General features: G+C 40.0%; 1 protein-coding gene across 10 annotated transcripts in view; it reads left to right on the plus strand.

Annotated features, from left to right (window-relative positions):
* The window catches only part of pde4d (phosphodiesterase 4D, cAMP-specific), a 182,484-nt gene that overhangs the window by 88,271 nt on the left and 81,385 nt on the right, over positions 1-12,828 (plus strand). Inside the window, exon 1 of one of the 10 annotated variants that reach the window (XM_053869800.1) lies at positions 11,173-12,225. The exons of the other annotated variants lie outside the window; for them this stretch is intronic. Within the exon in view, the coding sequence (XP_053725775.1) occupies positions 11,963-12,225 (263 nt within the window). The 5' untranslated portion in view covers positions 11,173-11,962. Of the gene's footprint in view, positions 1-11,172; positions 12,226-12,828 lie in introns of those variants that run through there. 10 annotated transcript variants of the gene reach the window in all.

Raw genomic sequence — 12,828 nt, forward strand, 5'->3', positions numbered from 1 at the left:
GCTCATCCATCATAAAACCACGAGAGGGAGTCAGTCGTGCATCTTTGTTGCACCTCAGCAACATGACCTCTCCTTCTACACATCTGCCCGTCTTCTTCCTCCTGTCCTCATACATAGACTGCATAAACATTTCTAGCCCACCAAATCCTGGATGGGCTTGCCATGTGGATGTCAAAGATCAGGACTGGACCCTGAAGGCTATCTATTTCTGCAGCGCCTCTTGGCCGCCTCTATCCCTTCTTAACCTCCCCTCCTCATCCCTCTGGTCATTTGTATTCATCTTCTATCATTTAGTTTCACTCTGTATTCGTTGCAGCTCTCTCTTTCTCCAACTTGGCAACCCCCGCCCCGCCACCACCGCGGTTCCCTGTCCCTCCTGTTCTGGCTCACCTGCTCAGTTCCCTCACTCTGGACAGCCTACCTGCACATCAATAAACTAAATGCAATGAACACTAGCCGTTAGCGGGAAGGCTGCCGTCGAGCACTGTGCCCACACTCCGATACACTCACATTTAATCAGACGTTCCAGCTGAGTACTCTGATGGAGACACGCCAGACGCTATATTACTTTTTCCTTGGCAGAAAACCTGGTAATAACTGAAGACTCCCTGAAGTTTCAGCTCACTGAGTCATTCTACAGTGTTGACACACACCGACCCAGACTCATAACGCACTGAGAATTGCGCTGTGAAGAAGAGTGACAGCTACATTTGCACCCACCTGATATTTGCTTCCATTGGTCATGAATTCATCGTGGTTTAACTGGGTCGGTGTCTATAACAGTCAGTTTGATCCATAGGTGAGATCAGGTTTGAGATTCAACAATCGGGACTCAAGGGTTTAGTCCAGTTGAAGTATGAGACAGAATTGGAAGTCCCGCTTGTTGTGATAGTTCACTGACCTGAGGAGTCAGTGTTTTTTATGAATGATGTCATGTGATTGGGTTGTGGTTACAGACCTGGATAGATTCACTTTTCCTGTTATTGCTTAAGACCTTTACTTCGGCGATCCTATTCCTGGTTTTCTCACTCACCTTTTCTGGCAAAGAAATGAATGAAAGTAGAGTGAATTGGTAAGTTTTGCATTCTGGCTCAGCTCGAAGTGGCTCACCGAACTCATCATTTCTCATTCATCATTCACTTGTGTCACTTTTTTGTCATATTTATCTCCACCACGGACGTTGTTTTGACCTGCATTTACCTGTCGGTGTGTGTTTCAAAGACAGAAGGCTGGATTTAAATGACATATTTTTGGGAAATGTTGATACTTACACCAAATAGCACCAATAGTATCCTTTGTTAACTGGGATTAGCCTGTGGCGCCTGTCCTGCTGAAAAGTCTATCTTGATTTATATGGTTGCAGAACATTACTGCCACCTCTTGTCCTGTAGAGCTCATTCAAATTTGAATAGGAATCAGGGCAGAACAGTTTTGGGAAAAAATGGATTCCGAAGTATTTTGACAATGTTGCGATTCAGCCTTTGATTTCATTTTGGGGGATGGAGGTGGGGAGATTTGTTTTCTGCATAATAATACAAATAATAATATAAATAAAAAAAACATTCTGTAGTTTGACCAGCAGAAAAGTCTAATACAGTCAACAAATAAACAGTCGTATTTCTTTCCTCTTCTTGGGAGGCTTCTGCGTTAATATAGAGTATGGTCACTTGCTCCAGTCATGTTTGATACGTACAACAAGGAATTTTATCAACCACTGTGAGCAACCACATAGGTTCAGACGTGTTGGTCACTCCAGATAAACGTTGATTCTCATTGAGCTGCTTCTGCTTGATCATCAGACGGTGTTGGTACATGTCGTCATGGCGCGGCGCCTGACTAGTGGAGAGGGTTGCCAGGTTTCTGGTACAGTAGGTTGCCAGGTTTTTTTTATTGTGGTCTGAAGCGAGCTATGTGCCTTTGCTATTCCATTTTTTCTATTATATCACAAGTAAAACAAACAAAAAAAATGTTCAGGCCTTCTATGCATGATCTCCTTGCTAGATCAGATGCTAAAAAAATAAAATAAATGTAGGATAATAATGAGGGTTGTCGCAATGCTAAAATTGCAAAGTTAATATCAATGCACAGGAAGATACTCAATGCAATTGTGGAGACTCCTAGAATAAAAAAAAAATTCCAAATGCATAAAAGGGCAATTAAAAACCAAAATATTCCAGTAAATAATCAGGAAAATATATTATTCATTAGCATTACTGTTATTAGATTTGAATCACAATATGGGTGGAAATGAGAAGGAAGTTTGCGCGTTCCATTTGGGTAAACAAATATTGTTAATATCCGGTGCAATATTAATTTGGTTATCATAATCAAATTAAAGTCAACACAGCATACGCCAACAAGCACTATCTTGTAAAGACCACCTAAAATAGCCTGTAAAGTGTTCAAGCATTAGATTAATATGCTTCTCGTCCCTCAATTAAAATGTGATTTATATACTGCCGTCACGTCATAAGCTGCAAAGAGCAGGCCCTCTCCTTGATAATTTATTGTTTTAGTGGACAACGTTGTGACATACAAATTCATTAAATAAACCTAAGATAGGTGTATATCCTCTTTCTTTCCATGAGCAGACCTCACACCAGCAACACTGGGTCCTCATTTTTTACAGTAACTGTACCTCAGCTCCAGCGCAGCAGTTGTAAATCATTGCGTTTGTTTACCAGAGTGTGCACGCGTGTGTGCATGTGTTCATGACAAAGCAGTAGAGGACGTGACCTTTGACCTGCAAATGAGGCAGTGGGAATTCAACACAATGCCTGTGTCAGGGTCAATATATCACCTCCAGATTACAGGATCAGATTCACTCTACTCAATAGATTGTGCTCGTAACTTAATCATTTTAGTGCCTATATATAATTTTCATATTTGATCATACTTGTCTAGCAAACTCACGCAAGCGGCTAAATTCTTGAACACAATCTCTACAGTATATTTATTTAACAGTCTGTTCGGAAATTGGGGTTGACAAAATCACTGGGGACAAGTAGAAGTATACAAAGAGAAAAATAAAGTTTTTTAAATTAAATAAAATGGTTCTAGTCACCATGCATTAAGATGTTTTCTGATGAAACTGCCATTTTCTTCATTTATGTAGCAAATGAGTAATTTATTTTGAAACTTGAGAAATGATTTAATGATGTGTATTTTTCCTGAATAAATGTGAATGTGGACATGGTGGAGTTGTTTGACTGTGTGTAGAGTTTATTTCTCCTACAGTGCGGAAAATTCAACGTGTCATACCAGTTTATGACAACAAAGACATTAACACACATCAAAGACATGAAAGTAAAGATACACAACAAACATCAAAGACATTCATAAAACGTCTGCATTAAGAAAAGGAAGTCAGAAGCTATCAACTAACACGAGAAAAATAAGTAACCACCCAAAATATATCAGCAGATATTGTGACAAAATAAATAAATAAAATATACATAGTTATAAGTAAATAGATAATACATAGATAATAATGAATTATATAAAGAAGTTGTATAAACAACAAAGAATAGAATGAAAATAACAACTGAGCCATATGTTTTTGTTAAAAAAAACCGAATCATTAATTGTTGTTTTCTGTAATCGGTTCGCATTGACTACAGTTTCACGACTTCCTGGTCTTTGACTGCAACATAGATTTTGCTTTATGACAAAATGCTCTGATAAAATGATAATGTTCTCATTGGACACTTCCAGGGAAACAGGGTGGATATCCATGTTTTTGAGTTGCTTTTACCAATAACCGCCTTGTTTCCTCTGACACCATGATAAGCATTTTAAGCCCGGAGCAGCTTCAAATGATCCACCTAATCACCTCAGATCTGATGTGCGATTCTTTTCAAATACTTGTGCTACTAATTTGAGAAGCAGCAAAGATTCATGGCTCATATCTTATGTCATCCTGTTTCTTCGTGTCCTTGGTGTGAAACCTGTGAGATGTGAAGATTATTCAGACTCCGGTTGCTTTCCCACGTCTCATTTTTTTTTTTTTTTAAACTGATGAACCGTCTTCAATTTGCATTAAGTAGGCAGGCTGCTGGCCATGAGTCATGCAAAGTGACAGCTTCTAAATGTTAAAACAATAAAGTAAAAATGTCACCCAGTCTTTATTTAACACAGCCAGTCCTGAACAGAACAGGTCTGCTGCAGCAATTGTTTTCATCGGTGTGCATTTATTCACATGTGCTTATTTATTGATTGATTTATCTATACCGTTTTACAGCTGGACTGATTGATAGTATTATGAATAATGCTCTTGACTGCAAGAAATTTTTACATTTTTTTTCAACTGTGCATATGCTGCCGTCTAGTGGTAATGTAGAAACATTACACCTGTTTTCGTCTATTTACATTTTTAATTATCCCTCTCTTTCTTTTGTAAGGGACTTGCCTCATGCCTCCTTTTTTCAGTGGTCAGTACTTTTGCTGGGTCTTTGAGGTACAAAGCTCAGGCATGATAATATGGTAAACAGACCATGCGAGGGCTTGAACTTGACGACGGAGCAGAAGAGGCTTATGGTCATTGTGCAGTATCAGTTGCAAGTTGTCGTTCAAATGTTGTGTGGCGCAACATTACTTAAACAAGTTTGTGGAAAAATATGTCTATATAAAATGCAATGATTCAAGCCAAATAGGCAAAAGACAGATGAATTTTCTCCTCCATTCGACTAATCTACAATTTTTAAAAAGTGAGTCTCACAATAAACTATTGAAGAATATCCAATTTTAAATAATCTTGAGAATTTTTAAATAATACTTTTTCATTTAAAAGTAACAAACACGTAAACTGGTAAGCACATTATTTATGTTATGATTACTATATTTATTATTCCCATTGGAATTTTTACTATCATTTTTTTTATTGTGGAATCATTTAAATTTGTATTTCGTTTTGTCCCATGTTAAAACTTGACAATAAAGACATCTATCGTATTTATCGTTCGTCTCAAATGTAATACAGTTCCGACTGCACCCGAAAGAGGGCGCCAGAGTTGCGTTTATTTCCTTTACTTTCTTGTGAGTTTACACTCCAGTCAGTGAAGGTTAGCATACTCATTAAACCTCTGTGGCTTTCTGACCAGTTTGTTTATTTTACTGCATTGATGTTGTCCGACTTCGCTGTGTCTCGGAATTTCGTGGGCTGTGCTAAGACTTGACTGTTTTTCAATGATCATTCATCTGTCCGAGTCTGTGCTCCAGACACTGTTTACAGCAGCGTGTTCTGCCAAGAACAAGAGAGAAAAACTGCCAGTATTTTCTCAATACACAATATAACCAGTATGATTCAACCGGCTTTCTGCTGGTAAATGTTAAAAATATTCTGTGTAGTTGAACAATACCTTCACCTTGTCTGGTCTGGTATGATTCATGCAGTACATCTCTGAACTAATCCACTGAGCTGCTGCATAATGTATAAGAGGTTCGATATCCTCAACACCCACACACACGCAGAGTTTCACTTCTGCGTTTATAATGTCCTTTTTGTAGTTTGTTGTGTTTGGCAGATGTTGACTCATCACTGACTTTTAGTGTTCATACTTCGCTTTGATTGTACTATCATTGCTGGCGGTTTCAATAACATGGTGATTTTTGCTGTGAACCCGTCGTCCCTTTAAGTCGCCTTCTCGGTTTTGAGTTTCCGAAAACTTGACCTCCAGATCAGTTTCCTTTGATGCTCACACTGCTTGAGCATACCTAGTTCTTGACAAATCCACTTGTCCCTCCGTCTCCAGCAGTTGCCCGTGGTTACCAGGGAAAATACACATAGATGTCGCACGCAGCGAATGGGAGGAGCTACTAAACTGTTCTGTTGAAGAGGTAAACATGTTTGAAAGACAGAGAAAGGAATGAGGAACTGTATATTTTCCACATTCTTAGGCTAAATTCACATAATCTGTGTCCTCATAGGGCTTTAATATTTTGCTCTTCAGTAAACATAACTAACATTTCAGTGAAGTCATCTGCCAGGCAAACGTTACTTGCCTGTTAGTGCTCACTGTCTCCAACTGCTGGCTGGTGCACATGCAAAATGATTGGACGGAAATTGAGAGAATCAATAGATAAATTTAGGGACGCCCTGATTCCACTTTTTTACGGACCTAGTACAAATACAAATACTGACATTTCAGTACTTTGCGATACCGACAAACATCACACATACAAGTACTTAATAATACCATAACAACTATTTAAATTTTTTCCCGGAACAAATACGACGTCAATGCCACAGGTTTCCCTTTTACATTTGCAATTTACCCGACGCTAGTCTATGCATATGTAGATATATAATATATAAGGTCCTGATACCTTCTAAAGGCTTATGTAAATAGTGTTCCCTGGTTTACCGTCAGGGTTTCAATCCAGGACCACACACAATGGTTGAAGCACAATAATGTAACCCTGCGTTAGTCTCTGTAACTACTAATGTTATTATTGACCGTTCTCTTGAATGAAAACTACGATCATGAAAAAAAAAAGTCTGACATCTAAGCCCTTTCTTTCACAGCACAGTCGGAGCATGATTCAGATGCTGTCATGAGCTAGTATTTCACTAGTACAAGTACAGCAAAGTAGGCTAGTATCGGTGTGAGTAACGTTGCAGGTATCGGTATCGGCCCTTGATAAAAGGCATCTGAAGCTGTTACTCTCCTGCAACAAGGGTTGTCGTGATACTAAAATTGCGAACTCGATATTGATTCATAAGAAGGTGTTTACCTTCCATAACATCCATATATGTAGAATGTTTTCGTCCTCAACCACATGAACCTGCTGACAGTATGGGGAACAATGCATATATATGATCATTAAAAATGCTACAATTTGTCAGCAGTATTTTATTTAAATAAATAATTAGATTTGCAACATGCACATACAAATATGAGATAATCTTACAACACAGAGGACATCTGTACAGAAGAACAAGAAGAACATGGGCAACCTCACATTCAAATTCTCTTCTGAAGTGCTAAAGCAATGTTGGCTAGTGACATTTCAGAGGTGAATTTGCCTCTTGCTTTGAGGACCTTTTCTGTGAAGAAGTACGGCTCTGGATTGGCCATGGTCGCACTAGTCTCCACATGCAAGGATGTGGACCAGGGAAGTGGCCTTCAAGACTTCCAAATGGACCATCACCACAGTCACAACCTTCTCATGGACGAGTAGCTATCAGGATAAGAGGGTGATTACCTTGAGCAGCAAGAGGCAGGTTTATCAGGCTGCAGGGATCATGAATAAGAAGCGACTGGGCTTCTTATGACATGCCCTTAAAATGGAGTCGGGGTCAAATCTGTTTGGACCATTTAAAAAAATATAAACGTTAGCAAGATTCTGTACAGTATTTGTATCCAATTTAATGTTTGAACAAAATGCCACATTTCTTCCTTTTCCTTTCAGAATGTCATTTTTCTGTCCATACTCTTTCCAACACCCTTTTAGAATGCAAAGTTAGGCAGAATCTTGTTGAGATTCTGGGACGCGCGCCACACTGAGGTCCGAGACTTCCTGCCTGGAAATGATAAGGGGAGTCAATTACCATGAATCTGACAGTCCAAGACATTTACATTTCCCACTGGGCGTGCTGTAATCAGAGTAGTGGACGTCTGCACGTACAACATTCTTGTGTCTATTTTTACTCTTCGATCACTTCAGACTGCACCACCTGGTTTATTAGACTTTGTGGCTGTGGCTTTATATTGTTTATTTTGTTTTTTCACACAACTATATATAATACGTTAAACTATATAAAAAGAAGCGTGATTGAGAAAAATAGAAAAAATAGAATAGCAGCAACTTGAGAGCTAAAAGTGAGCTACTGAGCATCACTAGAATCCAAACTCTCATTCTGCCCTTTGAACCGGAGCTGGGTGAAAAAGAATATCACGATACATTTTTTCATATTGTTCCATAGTGATTTTGCCACACGCTCAATGCTAAAACATCTGACCGGCTGAGATCATTTGTCCTGCTTCTCGGGCCCGCTGTAGCTCATTCTGGTTATTATTTTTGTCTTCTTCTCACCCCAGCCTGCAGTCATCCTGACTCGGTTCGATCCTTCAGACGTCTGGGCCGGGGGCTTAAGTTCTGCGAGCACTGGAGTGTTGAGAGTCGTTGTTGCTTTGCTGAAGAAATTGACTCAACCAAATGTGATCTCACTTTAACCACAGTATTCACACGCAATATTTTGAAATGCCACACTTAGTCTTTATCGGATTCAGAACAGGGGAACCTCTCTTTTTCTGAGGGGAGGGGGGCGTGTCCAAACAATTGACAGGGTAACAGCGGGTAATCGACATCAACCAGAAATTTTCCACAATACTACATTGAACATTGATTAACTCATCATTTTATGGCTTTTTTTCTTAGATTATCTTCCCAATAAAGTGAGTCAGATGGTGTGTTAGGCTCTACTTTTACTGACTCACATTACATCATCGTAGCCTTCACCTTGGAAATTGTGACTCTCTCAATGTTTTTTCCAAAGTTCCCTGCACATATTGATTTTTTGCTTCAAATTTTTGTATGTTCTTCCTCTTATGTTTTTCCTCTTGTTCCGATTCTTCGAATTTGACTTTTTATACGTGAAGTCATCCGGGGCGTTGGCAGCAGCTACGCTTTTGTGATATCATATTAAGGCGTGCTAGATGAAGGAATACAAGCTATAGCCAACTCAGTTGAGAACACGTTACTAGAGGTTACTTCATCTGATCCAACTGACCTTCAGAAGTTTAACCTGCGTCACTGGGATGTCATTCTCAGGTGAAGTTACGCGACCTGATCAAATGTCAGGTTGAATGTGGTTTGAACTGTGGCTCAAGTTTTTTCAATCTGTTTACGGGAAAACAAGGAATCAGGTTTGTACACAAACGTTATTATTGTTGTTGTATTGTTGTAGTGGTCAGAGCACGTCGCAGAGGTGCAAGTTTACATCTGTTTTAAATGTATTTTAAATTAGATTTGGTTCTAAATATCAGGCTGATAACAAGGTCACTTAGTGTGTCGTTTAACAACCCAATAATGGATGGAAAATCCATAAATACCTCAACAAAGCGTGCCAATACTCTTTGCTGGCGGGGACAGTACAAACACTGTGTTCCTGTCCCAGAGGAGCCATTGGACTAGCTGCTCTATGTGGCATGAGGAGGAGTGTGAGGAGCGCATGCAAACTCTGATCAGTGGCCCTTTAGATACATTTGAGAGTATTTTATTTCTCAAGAATTTAACTCTGACTCCTGCAGATTCTGGTTCTCGAGGACCACTAGGGGTCTATCTACGTACGTCCTTGTGAATAATCCATATTTTTAGTTGCCCCATGCAAATGTGAAATCAACAACCTCTTGGATGTGTTTTACCTGCTACTCTCCATAAGCTTTAGACTTTACTATTCAGTACTATTAATCATTTTGAAGTAATATTTTGTGGCTCCACCAGGGATGGTTGTCAAGATGGTGACGTGACATGGAGGGGAAATGAAGGTTACATTAGCTGGAAGTCCATCCTTATATTCAGGAGCACGACAGTTGACAGCAGCAAGCACAGCGCCTCCCATCATGAGAAAACAACATGGGATGTTTGAATTATCCTGAACAACAAGAGAGGGGCCTTTGAAGTTACTCAGGAATGTGGCCACAGTTCGCGCAATCTCATCATATAAATCGCATTAAAGTCACTGGTTAGATGTTGTTGATTAAGATGCTTGTTTCTTTGTTGGTGAATATATGGTTTAAATGTGTTTCTGTGGCTCAATGTGTAGCGAAGTAAGTGACGCTAACAAAATGTGTCATTAATAAGCGACTTGCAGTAAAGGACATATTCTGTTTGTGTTACTGTCATATCGAATAATGTGTGTAAACACAACGTGTACATGGCTATTTGTCTAGTGCAGGAATTAGGTAGGTCAGCATACTATATTGCTGTTTCCAAAGCAACAATATAAACACATCTGTCGGTCCAGTCGGGGTCAGTGATCATGTGGTCTACATTTGAGAAAAATGCTGTTCTTGTTCTGGAAGTTTTGTTTGATCTTCTGTGATGTGTCACATGCAATCCATGTGTCACTGTTCTACAGACATAGTGGGGGGATGGAGGCGGGTGGAGCTGCTACTTCTACTGCAGTCCATGATGCCCACAGCAGTTGCAGCATATGTGAAACTGAGTAAAAAATAATTCACGTGAGCAGCACAGGATATGTGGCGGCTACTTAGGAAGCATGCTTTCCTGCATTTTGATTGTTTTTTTTTTTGTTTTTTTTCTTTGTTACAGCCTAATTTGCAAGCCAGGAGGCATTTCTGAATTTGTGAAAGGTCGTTGAGTTGGAGAGTTACTCATGCTGGATGTCAGGCGCTTGACTAATAAAGATGGCACAGAGCATGGTTAAGCAGGAATCTTGGAATGTCAGTCACATTTGCTTAACAACGCGAAAGTGGAAGCAAAATAGTGGTGTGGGAGACGGTCACAAGGAATGGCTCCGATGTTCTAGCTCGGAGTGATCTGAGGTCTACTGTAGATTCTACAGGAACTAAGACCACACAGTTTTTGCTACCTCAGAATGAACCGTTGTGTTGAATTTGCCACTCATGAATCCAATATGAACAGTCAAAGAAGTTTCCTGGTTTGAATTCTGTTTTATAAATCATAACACAATTTACACATTTTACTTTATGTTAGGATTCTTGCACATATATCTGTTGATTAATGGTAGTGGTAATGGTAATGATTACAAGCAGAAAATATAAAAAAATACAACTAAAAGTGTATGTTCTTTGTATTCTTTGTGTTAGTCCACTGCTTTTTAAATGACTATTTTTTTACCCCTCAGTTTTGTCTTTGAATATGAGGTTGGAAAAAATGCTTAAAATGTTCAAACAAATAATCAACAGATGATCAAAAATAATAATTTAAAGCGTGTAAAGACGCACAAGTCAAACTGAAAAATAAACCCAATCCCAAACATAAGAGAAGTATTAGTGAGTGGTAATATCACATGCATTTCTAGGAATACATCTGACTTTCACGCTTCTGCTGAAGCTAATATGTGCGGAATTTGTGGATGTTTTAAGGTCAGTCTTGTGTTTTTTAAACTGTTTTTTTTTTATTGAATAACTGATGTTTGCTGATATTCTTGTCCCTCACTGACGTTGAGTATCTGACAAAGGTTTGGATTCAGTTGGTGCAGGTGTGTTTATATGAAATCCCACGTCCCCATCAAGGGTTACTCAGTAACTAGTGTTTGCTCTGGGTGCAGGCTGAGCGTGGCTGGACGAGCATATACAACATTTTAGCTGATTGTCACTCCCAGAGTCTTCCTGCGTACACACAGTCCAACACCCTCTCACACACATACGCTCATTCTCCGCTCAGCTCGGAAGGATCAGTCGCTGATAAAGTGGCTGCAGTCAGCAGTCAGCCTCTCGTGCTGAGAGAGGGAGGACGGATAAATTGCTTCTACTGGCAGGATCAGAACTCAAACAAGCCTGCTGGATTTAGTCTCACTGAGCTGGGACACCAACAAACACATCTCCCTTGGTTTTCACCGGACCAGGATTTATTGAAGAGGGAAGTGTGTTGCGTTTGGCTGCGGTACTGGTGGGAAAGAGGCTTGGATAGAAGGAATTCCCTTTTTTTTTTTTCATCCCACCCTCCCATTCTCCCGTCTCATCTTTTCCTCGGCTCGTTCACAGCACACGCTCCAGCGTCGCAGCAGACAAAGGCGGCAGCTCTCGTCAGCTGGCTCCTTGAAAGATGGAAGAAATTGGATGTGCTGCATGAGGAGGCAATATTCCTAAAACTGGTGCTCTCAAGGATTATCAATCTAATGACATTTTTTTTTCATTTTGAGGAAGTGAGTTGCCCTTTTTAAAAAGTGTGCTTTCTTTTTTTTTTCTTAAATATTTTTTGATATCTCAACTGCCTCAGCTGAGATCTGTGTGGCTGGTAAGCCGGGGCAGTCATGGCCCAGCAGGGGGGGATCGGGGTGACCCACCAGGACACCCTGGCAGTGCCCCCCATGCCCAAACACTCTGGCCTGAATGAAGACCTCGTAAAGATCCTGCGGGAAAACCTGCTGCAGCCGGAGAGGCCACGAGGACACCGGCGGTCGCCATCCTCCATCTCTCCTCGCCTCTCGCCCCGAAACTCGCCACGACTTCTCCGTCGCATGCTGCTCAACAACAACATCCACAAACAGAGGCGCTTCACTGTCGCACACACATGGTGAGACACAACTGATGCATATTTCTGGTTCATGGTAAAATCACGCTTTACATGGGCTTCAGCCAACTGCACTCGTGGCAACTTTTCAAGGTTGGGTCTATTTATTTTGCGCTGTGTGCCAAAGAGCTGCCAGTGTGATAAGCCATTTGAGTAATTGAACTATGTGGGCTCTATCGCTCCGCATTCTCTGGGGCCCGAAAACCCAGGAGAAAATTCCAAGCATCAGTTTGCCAGCCGACACGCAGGTTAAATGTGATGATGTCACACTGTCTGCTTTTTTCCCTTGTTTGAATCCAATAGAAAAAAAAATCTGACTCGAATGTCATCTCTATTTCCCATTTATAATTGTGCTCTTGCATGATTTAAACCTCTTGATGTATTTCTTTTACCTCACTTAGCACTTAACACAGGATTAAATTTGATATTGTGAGGTTACATAATATATTCAAATGTATTTGCTCTAAAAAGATATACTGTCTTCCTACAGCAAAGGATTATGGGATTGATGTCCTTATGTTCTTGAAATTCTTCCAAAAAAGTATTAGAATGAAAAGAATATATATATTTTTAATATATTTTTTAGATGCTTCAATGAGATCTGTG

The sequence above is a fragment of the Synchiropus splendidus genome, chromosome 7 (genome assembly GCF_027744825.2).
Source record: "Synchiropus splendidus isolate RoL2022-P1 chromosome 7, RoL_Sspl_1.0, whole genome shotgun sequence".
Lineage (NCBI taxonomy): Eukaryota > Metazoa > Chordata > Actinopteri > Syngnathiformes > Callionymidae > Synchiropus > Synchiropus splendidus.